The following is a 20,773-nucleotide window of genomic DNA, read 5'->3' on the forward strand; positions in this document are numbered from 1 at the left end:
ATATCATTAGTCAGTATGAATGAACTAAGTGTTTTTCAACCAAACTATGTTTTTCCTCTGTTCCCTTTGATGCCAGCACCTCATGGAAAGAAACTCCAGGTCTAGGAAGCAAAACAGCCTATTTTGTTGGTGGCTTTTGTGAATGGCCTGGGCTATTAGAACTTGTGTATCACCTGCCCTCTGTGACTGCTTTCCTTTCCACTTGATGCCACCAAGGAGCATACAGATCTGCTCAGACTGTTAGTAGAGAATGTAGAAGTCAGTATAGTGGTAGTTAGTATAGTGGTAGAAGGACGAGAATGTGATCAATAATAGATTAAAACCATATAGCTCTGGCAGCTATGTTTCTACCTGTTATTTGCTGAGAGATGTAATATTGTAAATGTTAGATGTGATGCTAGGATAAAGAATTTCTATTCTTTATTTCCCCAAAGCCTCAGACTAAACAAGGCATTAGGACTGAAAGCGAGTTTATAAATAGAAGGTCTAAGGATATGGCCATCTAACAAACCCATGGTGGTCTGCATAGATGCTCCAGTATAAAGTAAAATGAAGAAGTGAGAAATACTGTGTACTCAGATAAACAGCTGATCTTGAAAGCCTAGACAGTCTCTGCCAGTATTCTACTCAATTATTTGTGTATTAGAAGTATAAGAAGAGATCTTTTTACAGGACAGATTATTTGGATAATTTTTTCTATGTATAAGTAGCATCCATGAATTCTTTCTCATCTCCCTCTATGAAATTCATTTACTGTGGACATGTAATTGTAATTATCATTTGATTTATTAATATTTTAGAAAACTATAGATTCCCAAAGTGATTTTCACATTGGCTTTAGAAATACAAAGGCTGTTCAGAAAAAGTCCAGCCCATTGTTAATATAACAAGAACAGTTTGCCTGACATTCATGTAACCTGGCAGCCAAGGAAAGTTGACTGGAATATGCATGTGTGAACAATGATGACTTTACTGTACTGGTTAGTGGGGGTGGTAGATACCATTGAGTGAGCATGTGTACTGTGTGGCCCTTGCATTCAGAAGGACAGAGTGAGTAGAGCAATGAATCTGAATCAAATTTTGCATTAAGCTTGAACATTCCTCTGCAGAAGCTATTCTGATGATTCAGAAGGCTGCAGCTATGGGCAGCTGGTGACTGGCAGCTTCATCACAACAATGCACCTGCCCATGCATCGCGTTGTTTTGTGCAGAGTTTTTTGCGAAACATCAAATCACCCAGGTGACTCAGCCCCCTTACATCCCAGATTTGGTGCCCTGAGACTTCTGGCTTTTTCCAAAACTAAAATCACCTTTGAAAGGGAAGAGATTTCAGGCTGTTAATGAGATTCAGGGAATGATGGGGCAGCTGATGGCAATTGGGTGTGAAGTTCCAAGATGTCTACTTTGAAGGGGACTGAGAGTATCGTTGTCCTATGTACAATGTTGCTTGTATCTTATATCTTCTTCAGTGTCTCTATTTTTCATATTACATGACTTGATACCTTATGGGCAGACCTTATATGATAAAGCATGTGTGTATATCCCCCCACATGTATACACATACACATACATATGATTATATCTTAAGTATGATTAATTTTCTTAGAATTTTAATATTTTAAAGTAAGTGGTGAAGAGCTTGGATACTATCATTTTGATCTTTTCAATTTATCTGTGTTCTCCACTTATCCTGAATCTGCATCCAGACTACCTCTTACTAGTTGGGTGTCCTTCAATAAGTGACCTAATTTCTCTGTGATTCAATATCCTTATCTGGGGAAAACAATGGTACCAGTCTCATAGGATTATTGTGATTATTAAATTAGTTAATAAAAGTTCTTAGAACAGTGTCTGTACATAGTAAATAAACATATATTCTATTATTGTTGTTATTCAGATGAGAGAAAGAATCATTTTTTTTCAGATTAGTTTAACATGTGAACAAAGTACCTTGTCTCAGTTTTCATCACTCCTTCCTTTTTTTTATTTGTAAGCTGCTTGACAGGCACTAGGTAGAGTGCCTGGGCCTCAGCCAGGCTATGAACAGGCCTGTGCTGGACAGGGGACCAGGCAGAGCCCAGCCCCAGAAGCTCTCCCAGAATGGCGGGAGGAGGCATTGGGAAGGCCGCAAGGCAGCTCTCAGTGGGGTGCTGGACGCTGGATCTGAAATCACCATGCTGCTCTCGGGCTGGTGTGGTGAAGACTCCTCTTTCCCTCCCTGTCAGGAACAGGTGTCGGTGGAACTGCGCCAGAGCGGGAAGAGCCTCTGTTACCCAGAAAGCAAGGCTGAGGGAAGACTGCAGCCAACTGGGAGGCAGTCAGGGGGTCTGTATCAGGAGGAAGAGGAAATGAAACAGTGCAAATAGTAGCCAAGAATGTAATTACACGAGGGGATGAAAGAATCATTAAGAATTGCAAAGTAGGGGATTCTTGGTTGGTGAAGATGTGGAGACTTGGGGAGAGCTGTGTGCCTGGAGAGGAAACGGAAGTGTGTCTTTTTTATCTGGCTGTTCCTGAATATCCTTTTACAATAAAACAGTAATCTAGTAATCTTTGTTCCCCGAAGCCAGGAGAGAATTGGCAAACACCTGGAGGTGAACCAGAGGAAATTCTCTCATCATACTGGTCTATGCAGCTATTTCAAGAGACAGAGGGGAAAACCTAGAGGAATGTTACAGAGAAACTCTCTGATGGTAGGCACATTGAGAATGGCTGCCTAGTTCATGAAAACTCTTTTAACCGCCCCCCTCCCTAACAAGGGCCTGCCAGTAGGAACTACTTGTGGAGCTCATGGTCATCCAGGCTAGATATTCAGCTGCTACCAGGACAGCTGCATCAGTGGATGAATTAATTGAAGATCTGTGCTTGATGACTGACAGTGACTGCGCTGAGCCCCTGAGTGCCCCATGGGCCTCTCCATGGCCCAGTAGGCAAAGGAGGTTGCCTCCAGGCGCTGCAAGGTCTCCCCCTGCAGCTGATTGCTGGGCCCTTGTACCACGCTGTAAAAAGGTGTCACTATCACCCTGGTCTCAATCCCTTTCCTATGTTGGATTAAATCATTTATGGACATCAGAGTAGGCCTGGACATTTAGAGTCTGTCTCCCAGGAAGCTGGCGCACCCAGAGGAACAAATCATTCTCTCTGGACAAATATATAGCAACCAAATAAAAAGCCCCTTAAATGACAGTAGACTAGGGAGAGAAATCAGAGAGATCTGGCTCTTCTGGCAAAGGAGAGAGATGAGAGAGGAGAGAGAGGGAGGGGGAGAGGGAGAGAGAATGGGAATAGAACGTTCTGAATGCATTAAAATTGCACATTCCTCATTTCTTGAGGATGACTGCATGACTACGTGTTGCGGACATGCTTCCCCCCAGCCAAATTTATATGTTGAAATCCTAACCTACTGTGTCACTTATTTGGAGACAGGGCCTTAAAAGAGGTTTTTAAGGTTAAATGAGGTCGTAAGGGTGGTGCTCTAATCCAGTATGACTGGTATCGTAATAAGAAGTGGAAGAGACACAAGAGTTTTGCACACAGTGAGAAGGTGGCCGTCTGCAAGCCAAGGAGGGAGGCCTCGGGAGAAAGCAAACGTGCTGGCACCTCACTCTCGGACCCCCAGCCTCCAGAACTGTGAGAAAGTAAATTTTGATTATTTAAAAAAAAATTGTAAAATATGATTTGGTTCAGAGAAGCCCCGTGTCAATATGTAATCTTTTCATAACTTTGAGTCACTAATATGTAACTTTTCATATATTAGGAGCGGTGATCATTAAAAATGACTAGTTTTTTTGACCACAAAAGATAAGTAACCTTTTTGTACTCAGGAAAATGAGTGTAAAAAGTTACCATTTCTCTTGAACCAGTTGATGTCCAAGATGACAAGCCAGTTTGTTTTGGCTCTTAATTTAACTTCTGAATTTTGGTTTCAAATCAATGTATACATCTCTTTTATAGCCACTGTATGACAGGAATACATTGGTGGAACACACAGTAGCGCTCTAGGAATGTCAAGCTTACCATCAGCAGGACACACAAATTTCTTTGTCTGTTATGCAGCCTGTTTGTATTTTCATCAGGGAAACATTATTATAAAGTCACTATAAGAAATTACCTTCTGTTATATAAAAAGCCTTAATCCTCTTAATAAAACTGTCTTTTCATCTTTTTTATTGTAATAACTTTTTCATAGGAATTAAAGATGAATAACCATTCCGAACCTGAAATGAACGATTTTCACATTCAGATTGCTAACTAATGTGAGTTTTCATATTTCATGGTGCTTCACTTTCTATATTGAAAACAGAGTTGGCTGCTGAGGACTGTAAGTCTGAGCCCCCTTTTGTGCATGTTAAATTACATACATCATTCAGCTAAATGCAAATGATGTGGTGAGTGCTTCCTGGGTAAACAGTGCCCACTGCTTGTCAGATGCTGCCATTAGAGGATTCTAAAAATACTCATCATGCTCTCAGTGGCCTTTTTCCTGTATTGGCTGTTCGGGTGCCAAGTTACAATCAAGAGTAAAGTTCTTCAGGGTCTCATGGTACATTGTATCAAAGGTTATCAAATGCTTTGAACACACTGATAATTTTCTCTAAACTGTGACTGAAACTGGGCTAATGGGAAGTCAAACTTCAGTCATTTCTAATGATTAATTAAGACAGCCTTGAAAAGCTTTTCTGTTTGAGGTTTATTGCCACTGGTTTATTGTTTCAAAGTCACATACCTTGTATTTAACTTCCTATTTTCTCTTTCAATATTATGTTGCATAATTGATGTTGTACAGTTATAAATGTGAAAAATATATCTTGTCCATGTTAGATCCAAGGCAAAATAATTTTCAAGAAAAGGTATTAGATAATCAATCAGGCATATTCAGAATTCTAAGGTTTGAAGCACCCTTAGCATGGTTTTATTGAAGATAACCTATTGTATTGTTTCTCTGCATTTGAAGTAACCCCAAGTCTCTTAGCCTTTGCATAGGTGAAATTCTCCTGCCTTTAACCATTTTTGTGGTTTTCTTAAGGGTCTCCTAATATGTTGTATCTCAACCAATCTTTAAATGACAAGGTACTCTGGCCTATGAAGGAGGAAAGCAGAGAATAGTTTTGGGGTCCAAAACCTGAAAATAATACCATCACCTCGCTTTTTGAGCTTTAAAATATAATCTTACAGGCTGATGTCTTTGGGACTATTTTAGCAACCCAATGATCTATTCATAACATAGGAGACTGCTTACCCTTATTCTAAATAATATCCAAGTTTAATGTACTCATTTATTTTCTTAGAATGCTAGTCCTTTTTTTTTTATATTATGAAAGAGAAATACCACCTGCTACAGCTGGATGCTGAGACAAATTCAGATAAATGTTACTAGAAGAGAAATATATTGACATGGGACAGAGAGCCTGGGGAAAAAAATGTATTGCCAAATAAAAAACTCCCTGGGGAACAAAGAGCCTAGTAATATTATATATCAGATAAAGCATGTTATGTTTCTATATACTTTATTATTGATGATGTTTTCTGATAAGTGCTTATAATTTCAGTGCCTTCTAGGACTCATGCCTGTTTCAACCTCAGCTCTCTCTCTAAATTGAGTTAGAGAACTAGTTCCATTTTATTCTCTAGTAAAAATTAAAAAATAAAATTAACACCTTAAGGTTCATGTTGGGAGTTGTCTGTGAATAATTCTTGCAAAATAGTTGGTACCTACTTTTTTACTAAAATTAAATTAATTCACCTAACAGATTAGAGTCTGTCTTATGTTTCCCTTATTTTTTACCTTAAAAAAATGATATCTTTCAAAGCTGAAATGGAGATTAGAGGGGCTGCTGGCATTGGTATCTGAGAGCCCTTCTTTTTCTGCTAACACTTGTTTTCCGTCTGGTCTAAGGGTCTGATAACCATCCCCAACACCATCCCCCTCAACCAACACCCCCCCACTCACATTTAAAAGAGAAAGAAGAATGATCAGTTTCCATTTACTCAATTTTTTAAAATTTCTCAAATCTTATCTCTACTGAAGTTTTTCTCTAAAGTTTACTAATGATACACACACACACACACACACAGAGAAAATGGCATTTACTGTATTTCACTGGTATAAGCACTTTCATAAACTCACTTATTTAGTCACGTAACACTTTGAGGTAGGTACTATTGTTAACCTCATTTCATAGTTGAGGAAACCAAAGTGAAGCACATGGCTGAAAAATGGCAGAGCCTGGAGTTGAACTCGCGTTCTGACTGCCCCTCAGCATTACTCAGCATAATGCTCTGCAGTGGCATTCTACTCACCAGATCAAAAGAAAGCCACTCGCTTTCGTTCTTATCTAGCCGTGAATGAAAACCATTTGATAGTCCACAGTGCCTCCTAGGCACTGTGCCTAGAAGAGTGCCTCTTCTTGCAGCTTTATCCTCCTTTGCATTTGTGACATTTAATGAGCGCCGCTGTATGTCAAGCACTGCTCTAGGCATTGGTGATATTTCAGTGGCTAAAAATCAGATGAAAATTCTTTTTCATGTGGAGCTGACATTCTAATGGGGAGGGATAGATAATGACAGACAATGAGAAATCAGCGTAACAAAATAAATTACATGGTATGTTGTGTAATGGTAACATAGATGGTAAGTGCTATGGAAAAATATGCATAAATGTATATAAAGAGGGAAGGGTAGAGAGGATTTGGGAGTACCTCTTGGGAGCAGGAGTACAAATTAAATGGATGGTCAGGTAAGGCTCTTTTAAACAAGGAGTTAAAGGAGTTGGGAGTTGGGCTATGGGGATCTCTGGGAGGAGAACATTCCAGGGAGAGGGAACAGGCAATGCAAAGGCTTTGAGGTCGGCTTGTGCCTCAGGGCACAAGTTCAGGGAAGAGCAAGGAAGCCAGGGAGGCTGAAGAGGCCCAGGGAAGAGCTGTAGGAGACCAGGGCCAAGGAGTCTGGAGATGGCAGAACAGGACCTCATAGGCTGTTCTGGGAATCTGACTCTGAGAGAAATGGGAACCCTTTGGAGAATTAACAAAATAGCTGGTTATTAAATAGTTCTCATGGCACAATCACATTCCGATAAAGAAATAAAAAGTACTTTGTTTTGCATAGGAAAATAAAAAACATAACAAAATTATAATAGTAGCATTTTGGCATGATTTAATTTTTAATTTTTTGTTTTTATGTCCATTTACTTTTTTTGTAAATAATTTTTGTGACTAAAAAGAGCAAATATATATTCTTATGCTTTATCGTAAGATTTATATAAATATAATCCAAAAACAATATATGCTTAGAAAAGACTAAAAGTATACACTCCAATGTTAATAATGGATTTTATATAAATAGGGTCATGAATGGTTTTTCTTTCTGTCTAGAGTCTTCATATTTAAAAATTTTTAACACATGACAAGTATTGCCAAAGTAATATTAAAAATACTTAAATAAAAAGTATTGTACTTTCATATTACGGACTATGTTTTGGGATTGTAAGACTGGGTGCAGGACCACTTGTATAATAAGGGGATGGGAATATAATTTTTCCTGCTTTGGGAGACGACAGCGGTATCAAGAACATTCCAGTATCATTTTCAACTGGTCCTCTTTCTGCTGTGAAGGACACTGAGAATAAGGGAGAAGAACTTGAAAGTGCTTAAAACTAATGTTCTATCCAACTCAAATAACCTTTAATGGCCTTTCATATGATTCTTACATAAGGAATTTAAAAATGGCATCCATCTTACTAAAACTGTTTTATACTCTAAAATGTTAAAATCTGTATCACTTTTCAAAATTCATCCATTTCTCCAATTGTTGTTGGAGATAACTATTGTTATCTCAAATTTCAAATTGATATATTGAAGCTTAAAGTATTTGAAGTTTTGAATGTTGACAAATTTAAACATAATATTCTTTAATGGTTTTTTAATACAACTCATGCTAGGCAAAGGGACTTTAAAAACAGCTTTACAACAGTTTTGTGGTATCCATTTTCAAATGCCCACAGGCGGTAGGTACTGTGTTCCAAAATGTAATGTCAGAGTCTAAGAAAGTGATATAAATATGAACTGGCTGCCCAGATGAAATGATTGATTGATGTAATTTTGTTTTGTCATTTCAAGGGAGTGAAAAAAATAGACCCCAAGTTCTATGAAAAATTTATCAGTCACAGATTTGGAGAAGAAATGGTGCGTCGCATCGATCTTTGCTCCATGCTGAAGAAAAAGCAAAGTAATGGTTATTATCATTGCGAGTCTTCGATTATGATTGGTGAGTGCCTTTTGAAAATCATTTATTATTTTAATTTTGATTTCTTTAACATGTTTACTTTTGATTTCTTTAGCCTTATTTTATTTTGGCAGATATTTAGGACTAACTGTATATAGTTTTCTCAATGACATAATTCTCTAAATACATGTTTTAGAATACTTCATTGAACATTTTGTAGAACATATTTAGTATTTATATTTATCAGTCAAGATTTCAGTGCATATAGTTTCTCTGCTTCTGTGCTTTAAATATAATTATAATGAAGTCTTGAAATGTTGATTCAAAATGTATTTCAGTTTAATTTTATTTCACGAATATGAAGAAAGCATTTTCTCCATTAAAGGCTTAAATGACCACACCATTCTAAACCATGCAGTTTCCTGTTTGCTACTTTTAATTAGGAATAGAATGTTCCAGCACATAGAGTTTCACTCTGGGAAAGCCTTTGTAGGTGGACTGCAAAGATTGAAAACTCATCCTTCAATTTCTTCCCCGAAGGAAACATGTTTTGAGGGGAAACAAAGATTCATACATAAATGCCCTAGCATCTTAGCAGAGAGATGGCATGTGGAGACGGACTTGCATACACTTATGTTTTCAAGTGGAAAATGGGTACATCAAATGAAGATTTCTTAAAAAACAAACAAACAGAAAGACAAAAATCAAAACAGAACAAGCTTTTCCCCACTGTTGCAACATGAGTGTATTTCAAAGGATTCTGGTCTGTTGTGACTCAGATTTACTATTTCAAATCAGACACTATTCTTATAAAATTGTGCACTTCAAGCCAGCCTAACATGAAAATACTCAAAGAAGATAAATACATGATTCTAAATATTTCAGAGTCTTCAACCAAGAGGATTTCTCTCCACTTCAGCTTGAAGAAAACCTATGGAAATATATGCCCTGAAAGAATCTTAATACTGAAGTTTATTAAAGCACTTTAAAAAATGTTCAAGAGACACAATTTTATTTCTGAATTCTCACTGGAGATCTTCAGAGAAGTCACCATTGTACCTTCCAAAGATTTTAGCTGCTTTAAGCAGAAGATACTCAGTATGTCATTTGAATTTTATGTTGTAAAATATTTCAAATCTATTTTAAGGAATATTTTTTGGTTTCAGAATCTCTTTCATGTTTTCAGAGCTGTCTTCTACTGAAATTTAGATGATGACTAAACGTTTCTGCTTTGGTTCATTGTAAAAGGCAAATTCAAATCCTTCTTGAGTAATACAGACTTGGGCTAGCTTTCCATGTCTTCTGTGTTATTACTATAGCCCAACCTTTAAGGAGGACTGTGTACTTCATTGCCTCTCCTATTTCCACTCTCATTTAAAAAAAATTTTTAAAAACACAATATGTACATTTTACTGGAGATACTGTGGCACTGCATTGTATTGGTTATAGCATCCTTCACCGAGATTGCCATTAGACAGCTCTGTTCCCCTCACCCCAAATCACTATGTTTTAGCCACTGAATTTTTTTGATTGCTCTTTTCTAGCTTAGTTCCTAAAATTCCCCCAATTATAGGCAATTTCTCTAGTTTTTTTTTTCCATAGGTTTCTTTATATCTCACCCTTTTCTAATTCAGAGCAATTTAGGTTCTTTCAAATTCTACAATCTTGTATCCTCATATGGGTCATTTAACATTATCTTTTAAAAATTGTTGGGGTTTTTTTGCCCATTCCAAACTCTTTTTTTCAGTCACATTTTGAGATGCTAGTATGAACTTCAAAATAATAACTGCATCTAAAATGATAATTATGTTAAAATTAACCAAGTTTAGTACGTACTAGAGTTCTTTTATTTGCTAGGATAATTACTGATTTTCTCAATCTTACCTGAATTTTGAAAACAACATTTACCAGGATTTGGGATATTTGCTTGGTGAATTTCATTTCTTGATCAGATTGATTGAGTTACATTGGTTTGGCTTCTCTTTGACTTGATTCTAACACCAATTTAATGTCTGTTGGACCAGTATTTTATTATATATATTAATAGAGAGGGTCAGATTTCTGATCTTAAGGTATTTTGAATTCAGAATTCTAGGATGAACGTTGAGTTTCAAGGACTCTGGGAACCTCCTGAAATTGCTTTTAAAACTCTGTATGTAGCTACATATGTGACTTTTCTGGGAAAAAAATTTGTTAGATTTGTATATTTCTTATCTCTTAATTTGTTAACAGTGCACTCTTGGAGAGTGGTAGATTCTAAAGCACCCCAATTTTCTTTGCAACTGCCTCTATATCATTTAGGGCATCTTGTTATTTATTTATTTATCTTCTACAACTATTTATGTTTTTAATATTTGTTTTTTTCAGCTTTATTGAGATATAATTGACATATAACTTGTATAAGTTTAAGGTGTACCACATATTGATTTGATACATTTATATACTGTGAAGTGATTACCAGCACAACATTAACTCCTCCATTCCCTCACATAGTTAACACTTTGTGTGTGTGTGTGTGTGTGTGTGTGTGTGAAGAACATTTAAAAGCTTCGTTCTTAGTAACTTTCAAGTATATAATACAGTATTATTAACTACAATCTCCAGAAATTATTCGTCTTGTAACTGGAAGTTTGTACCTTTGACTAGTATCTCTCCATTTCCCTCCCCCCGCCCCCCATAACCACAATTCTACTCTGTTTCTATTTCAGCTCTTTTAGATTCCGCATATGTGAGACCATACAGTCTTTGTCTTTGTCTGATTCTTTCACTACTTCTGGTTTTATTGTAGTATGGGCCTGTTTTTGGAATTCATTTTCATGTTTCTTGTATAAATGGCATGCCAAGTGCCTTTTTAAAAAATATCAATAACTATTTGCTTCACTGCTTTTTTAAAATCATTTCTTATTGTTATCCTATTACAGTCCCAATTTTTCCCCTTTGCCCTCCTCCACCCACCCCACCCCCATCTCCCGCTCCCACAGTCAATCCCCACTCTGTTGCCCATGTCCATGGCTCATTTATACACGTCCTTTGACTAGTCCCTTCCCCTTCTTCCCACCATTGTCTTCCCCCTCCTCCCTCTGGCCGCTGTCAGTCTGCTCCATGTTTCCATGCTTGTGGTTCTGTTTTGTTTGTTAGTTAATTTTGTTCATTAGACTCCTCTTATGGGTGAGATCATACGGTATTTGTCTTTCACCACCTGGCTTATTTCACTTAGCATGACATTCTCCAGTTCCATCCATGCTGTCGCTAAAAATAGGAGTTCTTTCTTTCTGCTGCATGTCATTCCATTGTGTAAATGTACCACAGTTTTTTGATCCACTCGTTTTTTGATGGGCACTTAGGCTGTTTCCAGCACTTGGCTATCGTAAATAGCCTATATAAACATAGGGGTGCATAAGTTCTTTTGAACTGGTGACTTGGGATTCTGAGGGTATATTCCCAGCAGCAGTACATGCTTCATTTGATTCTTTTTCATGTTTTCCTGTTCTGCTCTTTGCTTCATGGATGCTATTCCTTTATTTTTCTCTTGGAGGATTTCAATCTACTTTATTTTTAATGTTCTTTTCATATTTTTTCAGTTTCTAGTTCCTTGGATATGAATTCTTCTATATGTTGGATCTTTTGTTATAAAAAGCACTCCATTTCCTCTGGTTCTTTTTAAGGTTTTCCAGGGGCTCATATGCATGTTTCTCCTTCATAATGCCTGGTGTGGTTTGGAGCTGTCAGCCCTAGTCCCATAGGGCGCACTGCTCTGAACTGGGTTAGGAGCTGGCAACAGCAAACCATCCTTGTCCATAGGGTTGGGGTTCATTCTTCTTGTGTCTCACCAATTTATGAGGTTTTTTAAGGAGTAAAGAGAATTAGCCCTTGCCATGTTGGCTTCAAATATTTTCCAGATTTTATTTTGCATTTAATTTTGGTCACAAGTTATTTTTCACATTAAATGTTTCAAATTTTTATTACATTATAGATTTCCAAAAATTCACCTCTGATTTATTTAGTTATTATGACTAGAGTCATCTCCAAACCAAAGATATATCAACATAAGACACGTCTAGACCTGTGGAGATTTTTATGAGTTTACTTGAACCAGACTGATGACAATTGCTGGGAAGCAAAATCTCTACAGATTGAGAAAATGCTCCAGAGGATGGCAGTTTTTATGCATTAGAATCAGAGGAGGAGATATAAAGAGGGCTACGTGAAATCCACTGGGGTGGGTTAAGGAGGTGGGAGGAAGCAATTTCGGGAAATCTCTGAGACTGGATAAAAAACAGAGAGACACATACTTTATTTTTACATTGAAGGTAGAGGATAGTTACTAATTAACCTTTCCAGCACTTAGAGATGGTGTGGGGTGGAGGGAATAGTGAGGGGTTCTGAGGTCTCTGCTCAGGTGTGGTCGTGCCCTGAGGGGTCTGGTAAAGATTACCTGATATTTCAAAGGTATGTTATCTTAGAAGCAAAAAGACAATAGACTCAGTTAAAGTAAAGGGTGACCTTCATCAAGGAAGCTGCAGGCCTGGGATGTGACTGTCCACGGTGACTTGCTTTTGGTCAGGAATTTTTATGTTCAGACCATCCCATGTGGTTACTGTCCCTGTCAGAGTGTGTAAGGTTGCCGCGCAGGCCTCCCCCGACACAGTGAGCTTTAGTCCGTGGCCCCATTTCTGTCCACTGATATAGATACATATGTATTTATATTTTCTTCTAGTTTTTTTCGCCTGAGCTTTTTAAAAATTTTAATTTTTTTTTTTTAAATTTATTGACTTTAAGGGCCGGGGGAAAGACAGAGGCAGACAAACATCAATTTGTTGTTCCACTTATCCATGCACTCACTTGTTGATTCCTGTATGTTCCCTGACCAGGGATCAAACTTGCAACCTTGTTGTGTTGGGACGATGCTCCAACTGAGCCACCTCACCAGGGCTATCATTTGAGCTTTTAAGCTACCTGTTGTGATCATTATTACAAGTACTCAGAGACAGAGTATTAACAAAAAATCAAGTTACTAAAAGTGAGTGTGAAGTAGGGATTTAGTTTTACAAATATATTTAAATAACCTTTTTTATACCCCTAAAACCTAGTCTGTGTTCCAAAGATCACAAATTAACAGCTTTTCATATTGTACTTGATTGAAATAGTTTGTTTTTTTTCTAATTTGAGTAACTTGCTAATATTGGGGTGATTTTATTTAAGAAAAAAAAAAGCTGTGTCTCTGCCACCTTTGGAACAATCTGGCCCCACATCCTTGCATGGCAGTGATTTTCTGGATGGGCTAGTAGGCACACTGACCTTGAAAGGAGCTGCCTTTTCGTATCCCCTGCCCCTGACTCTGCTGTTTTCCTAACTTGGCTTAGCTGTTCACACTACCTCCTTCGCACCTGAAGGCACTAGAGTTTGGCCCCCCTGCCTGCCGTTGTTATTCCCGGTGCCTACTTCACATTTCCATGCGGAGCGTTTTCCTCATCTCTGTCATCTGTACCTTGATGTGGATTGGAGTGTTAGGGCAGTTTACTAGGATATGGAGGTAACATTATGATTTTTAGACACACGGAATGGTACTACATTTTAGTTCTCTCATAAGCAAAACTTTGGGTTATACTATGCCGGCTTAATATCAGGCCACAACTCTTTACAAACCTAGCTGCACTAACAAGCTATAATTCAAACCCCACCCTACCACCCTGCCCCCAAAAGAGAAGGAAACCAGGAATGAAATGTGATTCAGATTTCTTAGGGTAGTGAAAGGTGTTCTCTGTGAGAGACTTACTGGAGTTGGGTGAATTAATTTTTCTCAGGCAGCTATGTTCCATTTATATTTCCTTACGGAAGGTAATTGACTAAATGACATCCTTTGTAAGACTGATGAGCAATTTAGAGCTTGCAAAAACTAGTTTGCTTTCAGCTGTCAGACATCTTATAGGGGGTAATGGGGAATTTGGAAAGGTCTAGAAGGTATTTCTTTTGCAGGCCAGGGTATTTCTTTTATCATTTCTGCAAGCCCAGGTGGGAACAATGATTTCCTGGGAACACCACCCTTTTTTGTTTAATAATAATCTTCATTAATTTAATATTACTGAGCATGTCCAATGTGTAGACTCCTCTCTTGGGTATCATGAAATACAAAGAAGTATAAGACATAGTCCTGAAGAGTGATGTAGAGTTACTGGGCAGCTAAGATTTCATCTGAGAAATGGAGGGGGAAGAGGAGTGGATGGATTGGGCTTTGGTATAGGGCACAGTGGAAGAAGCTTATGATTTTACCTTCTGGGAGAGTGTGAAGATGGTGAGTGCCAGAGTTTGGATAAATAGAAGGAAACTGAGGAGCAGACAGATGGAGAGTAGAGAAACGACACTTTCTAGGAGCACAAGGTATGATTTACAGGGGCAGAGAGACAATGGACTGGTGGCAGGGTAGGGACAGTATTCGAGATAGAAGGCACACTTTAAAGTCTGTATTGATGGAGTCTACTGTCCAGCTACTGGAGGGAGCTACAGAGGAGGCAGTGGCTTGGTTTGTGTGTTTGAGGAGTTGGTGGGGGAGGTGGGAAAGGAGACGGGCACAATCACATGTACTGAGGCAGTGAATGTATAATGAAGAAGGCTGTGTAGATAGGTGTGGGATAAACAGAGGGTGAAGTTTAATACTCAGCCTAGTGACACGGGATTGAACCCGGAAGGTAAGACCTTCAGGATGGTGGCACAGAGGCAATGATGTAGGTAGGGTTGTGCCAACTAAAAAGGCTCAAATAGAAGCAAACAGGCCTGCATGGATATGGTGATAGAAGAGGAAAAGTGTCATACATATCAGGTAATTTAGAGTCATCATAGCTATAGTCCATTCAGTCTATATCCAAAGCCAAACAGATCAGATCAAGATACAAGACTTTATGGGCTGAAACCCTACGGAGAATTCTGAGTGAGTTGAGTCAATGAATTTATTCTATGTGGATGTCCCTGCTTTTTGAGAATCACCCTTGAGAGACATGGTCAGCTTAGACCAATCCTGTCAGTCTTAAAATGTTTGTCATGGTTCATCCAGTGATTTCCAGTAGTTATACCTAGGCAGCGTTTAAGCCAAAAGGAAAGGACTTCTGGGGAGACCCTCAGCTCTGACTTTGGTGTCCTAATCCTCAGTGTTCTTTCATCCTTAGGGGCCGTGGCAGAGCTCCAGTTGCTCTGGATCTTGTCTGACTTTAGCGTGGAGGCGTAGGGTCTTCTTTGTGGAAGAGAGTACTGTCAGTGGGTAATTGACCCATTGGTTGTTGCAGCAGGAAGTGCTGGAGGGAGAAAGAAGTTAACAATTTTTCTTCATGGATGAAAGGCATAGCTGGGGCAAAAATCTGTGAGCTTTCTAGAATCTTCAGATCTTAACCTGTGTCAGATCAATGATAAATAATAAAGTTTTAAAATGTTTAATTTGAAAATGTTTGTATTGCTTAAATGCCATATGCCCATATGAAGTTCTACTTAGTGTCCGCAATAGATATGTGCTTGAATGTTGATTTTTTCTCATGCAAATCGTTTACTTTTTGCTGTAGAAAAATATAATCCACTGAATGATTTAGTAGTCTAATAATTTATAAGGCTACACTTCTATCAGATGTTAAATTCTTTTAAAATATACTTTTGTTCACTAGTTCTCAGACTTTGGTTCATCGATCCCTGGCGGTCCCTGAGATACTTTCAGGGGTCTGTGAGGGCAAAACAATTTTTATAAAAATGCTAAGATATTATTTGCCTCTTCTACTGGGTTAGCATTTATACTGATGATGCAAAAGCAATGGTGGGTAAAACTGTGTATGGCCAGTGTGAATCAAGGTCAGTTGCAGTTAAAAAAAATTTTTAAGTCAATTTTATGTAAGAATGTTCTTGTTGAGTTGTAAAAAAAAAAATTAATTGCATTTAATCTCAGCCTTTGAGAATGTCTTTTTAATATCCTGTGTAACAAAAATGGGAAGTGAACATAAACACTTCTGCTCCGTATTGAAGTAGGAGGTTGACTCAAGGAAAAGCATTTGTGTGATTGGTTCAGCTGCAAGATACAAAGCCACCACTTCCTTTCCTGGAACGACTGGTTTTTTTTTGAAGAATGGCTGACAGACAAACTATCATTTTGCACTAGGGTCTGACAGACATTTTCTTGAAAATAAATAAAACTGTCACATTAAGGACAACTGGTGTTATTTATTGCTAATGATAAAAATAACCCACATAAACAAAAGCTCTTATTGGAGAGAGAGATTGTCAGTAATTTTTAAGAGTGAAAAGAGGTCCCGAGGCTAAAACACTTAAGAGTTCCTGCTTTTTTAGTTCATGGTCCAGGGAAACCATAAAACAATTTAATCCTCACGCAGTTCTTCAAAATTAATTTTGATTAATATTTCCAATGTTTTCTTCTAACAAATTAATTTTGATGGCTACTCAGCTATCTCTCTATAAAATATAAACTGGTTTGATTCCTCTTGCCTTAATTTTTTTCTATATCCCTCCTTAATTTCCATTCAAGCATTCATTCTTTGGTAAAGGTATATATAATAAGTGCAAAATACCTCAAACTGACAGAAGCATATCTATATGAAATGACTTATTAAAAAGCATTATTATGTTAATATTTTAAAGTATACAAATGTCTCTTTTGTGATGATCAGGACCAAAATTTTATCTTGTTTTTTTATTCCTTCCCCCCCCCACCCCCCCCCCCGCACAAGCTGAAAGGGAGATGATTAGAAAACTTTATCTCTCTTTAGACCAGCAATTTTCAACCCTCTTCATCTCATAGCACACATAAACTAATTACTAAAACTCTGCAGCACATCAAAAAATATATCATACTTTTTGCCAATCTGACACAAAATAGGTATAATTTTGATTTATTCATATCTGACTATTGTTGTGTTGGCTGTTGCCGTTTTTTATTTGACAGTCTAAAGGAAAAGAGGTGAGTGCCTCTGACTAAACAGTCAGGTACTGCATGTTTTAAAAATTCTTGTGGAACACCGGGTGAAAATCGCTGTCTTAGACCAATTAAGATGACTCTGTTTCAAGCATGTTAGAAGAGGGAAATAGTTTATCATCTGAGAAAACTACACATCTTTTTCCCTTGAAAACTTTAGCAGTTGGAAATTTTCTCTGTTCAAAATTATCAAATAATTTAAGAACTCAGTAGAGGCTGTTTCATTATTTACTTTGTGACCCAGAAACTGAGTGACCATATAATTGATCACTCAGATGGTGTACTTATAAGTGCACTTTGCTGGGATAAAAGAAGGAAACCAAGACTATCTGGATTTAACTGCGACTCCTGTCGTCCTGCTTCGAAAGCATATGCTCTTTAAAAAGCAGGGCCTTTGACATGTTAAAATGTGGTATTTCGAGTGCCAATCTGGTCCCTTTTGTAATCTAATTGTCCTCTTTTTAAATGTTCTTTTGCTGAAACACGTCTTCTAAGAAGAAAGTGTTTGAAATTTCATTGTTATATGCCCCTATAAAAATGAAAAACAATTCATAATCAAAGCTCTCAGGTTATTTTTATTTCTAGTTGAGTTAGAGGAAGCTTCAGATTAAGTAACTGAGAAAATTAATCTTAGTGATGGCTCACAGTGTTTTAACTGGTGTATCAGCATTTAATCTGGATACTAATACAAAGTGGCAGCTGTGTCTCAGGCTGTTCTGAAAATGCAACCATCCGTTGGCCTGATTGCAAGCCTTCTGATTTATATTAGATCCCTTAAGAACTCTACATGTTAAAGGGGCAGTGCTATATGGTATATTTAACTATCTGAAAATTAAGCTCCGCTGCAAGAATGTGCAATAAAAATTTGTTATTTTATGCTTTATTTGTAGAGCCTTCAATTTTAAGTGTATTTTGGAAAATATGAAAGTAAATTTTTTCTCATGTGTATACTTATTTTATTTTTTAAATTTATTTTTCAGTTACGGTTGACATACAATATATTAGTTCCAGGTGAACAACATAGTGATTAGACGTTTGTGTACCTTAAAAAGTGACCACCCTGATAATCTAGTACTCATCTGATACCAAATATAGTTATTACAATATTATTGACCATGTGTTCAATATGGAATTTCAAATAAAAGAAAAATGAACTACATGAATGAAATGATTGGAGTGCTGAGTCAGTGGTCAAACAAACCCATTAAGATATAGCTAATTAGTGTTAAGAGACTCTTTCAGTTGCCAAAGTTATGGCTAACCAGCCCATCATATTGCCTAATTTCCTCCAAATACATTGTTTCATCACACTAAAAGTGCTTATCAATTTTTTAAAAGTACTAAGCACAGTGTCTGGCAAATAATGTTATAAAATGTTACTTATTAATATTAATAGCCATACTAGTTGTATTAGAATGCTTACTGGAATGGTATTCTTACTTTTCTAACATCATAATGCTCATTTCAGGTTATATAGATTTGCATTATCTTTCATGCTTTAATTAAATTGGTATGCAATTAACATTGGTGCATTTCAAAAATAAAAGTGAGTGTATACACATATACATACACACACACATACAGGGGTGGGCAAAAGGAGGTTTACAGTTATGAGTATGCAAAACAGTTTATTCTTATGTTATTTATTAATTATTGTATTATTTATTTGTAGTACAACTGTAAACCTACTGTTGCCTACCTCTGTAAATAGCAGGTACTTTATGTATTTATGCAGTATTTTATATTGCATATACATATTTATAGAGGGTGGGGCAAAAGTAGGTTTATAGTTGCATGTACACAAAACACAGGTGATTCTTGCATTATTATTTATTGTACTATTTTTCCATAAGAACAACTATAAACCTACTTTCGCCCCACATGTATATAATTTATGCATATACATACCATGGAGAAGATAAAAACTTGACTTTTGGGGGAAGCTATAAATCAGGCAGATCTATTCTATTTAATGCAGTGTTATCTAAACAATTGATTTGATAATGTGATAAAATCACAAGAGCCAAACACATGAAACTCATTAATTCTTCTCCGTTGTGGTGAAGCGTGGAGGAACGGGAGAGCACACAGAACGATGGAGAGAGAGTGCACCACAGAGAGAAAAGCAGAGTGACCCAGAAGTTCCTAGTCAAACAGATCTTGTTCAAATGGTCGCTGCCACTTCCCAACGAGCAACCTTGTGCACGTTACTTAATGACCCTAAACCCCTAAGATAGGTCTAATAATGGTGGTTACCTCCTAGAATCATGAGAACGGAATGAAATAATGCACAGAAAGCATTTAGCATCCTGCCTAATACTTCTTCACTGTTCACTCCCTTGTGCCCATTATTATTGCTGTTTTTATTTCAAATTGTATGTAGAATTCTTAAGACCTGGACAGAGCAGGCCAAAGACTGACTTAAGGAAAGATTAGGTTTTTTTTAAAGATTTTATTTATTTATTTTTAGAGAGAGCAGAAGGGAGGGAGAAAGAGAGGGAGACAAACATCAATGTGAGAGAGAAACATTCATCCGTGCCCTGCTTGGGAGTTGAACTGGTGACCTTTCACTTTGTGGGATGACGCCCAACCAATGAGCCACACTGGTCAGGGCAGGAAGGGTTAATATTTTTAAAAAGTCAGTTTCTTCTTAATCCTTACTTAGTGGCATTTTATTCTAGGAATTAGGAAAAGCTTTGGACTCTGAAAGATTGTTAAACACTGGAAAACACTGGAGTTAAGGGATTTGTGAAATGTCTTTACTGTTAAGGGGAAGGGAGAGTACCATTTCTGAGGTCATCCAACCTGGAGGTCTGAGTGACCTCACAGTCTCTTCCGTCATTATGAGAATTCACAAGTTCTCTCTTTTGTGTTAGTTTGTTGCATTTCAATTTTTGCCGAAGCTAGACTTTCTGATTAATTGGAAGATAAGTAATAAACTTCTTATCCAGCTCTGTCTGAAAATCCATTCCACTACATTCTTCTTTTGTTATATATTTACTCTTAAAATAGAACTTGGAAGGGAGGGTATAACTGTAGTAAACAGTTCTTGGCTGTCGTGCCCTGGCAGAGTGAACTCAGGATATTGATGTCTGAGCTATCAGTTCATTCCTAGCTCCCTCGGGGCATTTGAAGAGCTGCTAGCTGTGCATATAAAGACTCCTCCTTCACTGTAAAACTTCTTTAGTCTCTTTATGGTTGTTAGAATTTATTTGTGCAATTTATTGAACAGCTATTTATTGAACCCACCAAGTGCCGAGCATTATGCTCTCTGTATATTGAGGATGAAAGATGGGCCAGCCTAGACCATACTCTCCAAGAGTTTACTTTCTAGAGGGAGATCATGCATACAATTACAATTTAAATGGATAATGACTATAATGAAGTTCATGGGAATCCAGTGAAGGTACTTCTAATTCAGCCTGGGATTGTCAAGAGAGGCTGCATAGAAGAGGTAAGATTTGAGCCAAAAAATGAGAATGTGGGGAGAGAGAAAAAGGAAAGGGAGGTGTTTTTCTCAGAGGAGTGTAACCAGTTCACTCTGCACATGAATTACTTGTCATTCAGGTCTTATCTTAATTCAGATCTTAC

General features: G+C 37.4%; 1 protein-coding gene across 7 annotated transcripts in view; it reads left to right on the forward strand.

The window, feature by feature from the left end:
- Positions 1-20,773, forward strand: part of AKAP7 (A-kinase anchoring protein 7) — a 108,238-nt gene that overhangs the window by 55,964 nt on the left and 31,501 nt on the right. For 6 of the 7 annotated variants that reach the window (XR_008528775.1, XM_054569963.1, XM_054569964.1 and 3 more), the window contains one exon: positions 8,115-8,262. Coding sequence is in view for 6 of the 7 variants with exons in the window: in XM_054569963.1 (XP_054425938.1) it covers positions 8,115-8,262 (148 nt within the window). In the remaining variant the exon portion in view is untranslated. Of the gene's footprint in view, positions 1-8,114; positions 8,263-9,105; positions 9,224-20,773 lie in introns of those variants that run through there. The other variant, XM_054569967.1, reaches the window with a different exon arrangement.

This window comes from Pteronotus mesoamericanus, unplaced genomic scaffold (genome assembly GCF_021234165.1).
Source record: "Pteronotus mesoamericanus isolate MK-2021 breed Mesoamerican mustached bat unplaced genomic scaffold, CSHL_Meso_final contig_20, whole genome shotgun sequence".
NCBI lineage: Eukaryota > Metazoa > Chordata > Mammalia > Chiroptera > Mormoopidae > Pteronotus > Pteronotus mesoamericanus.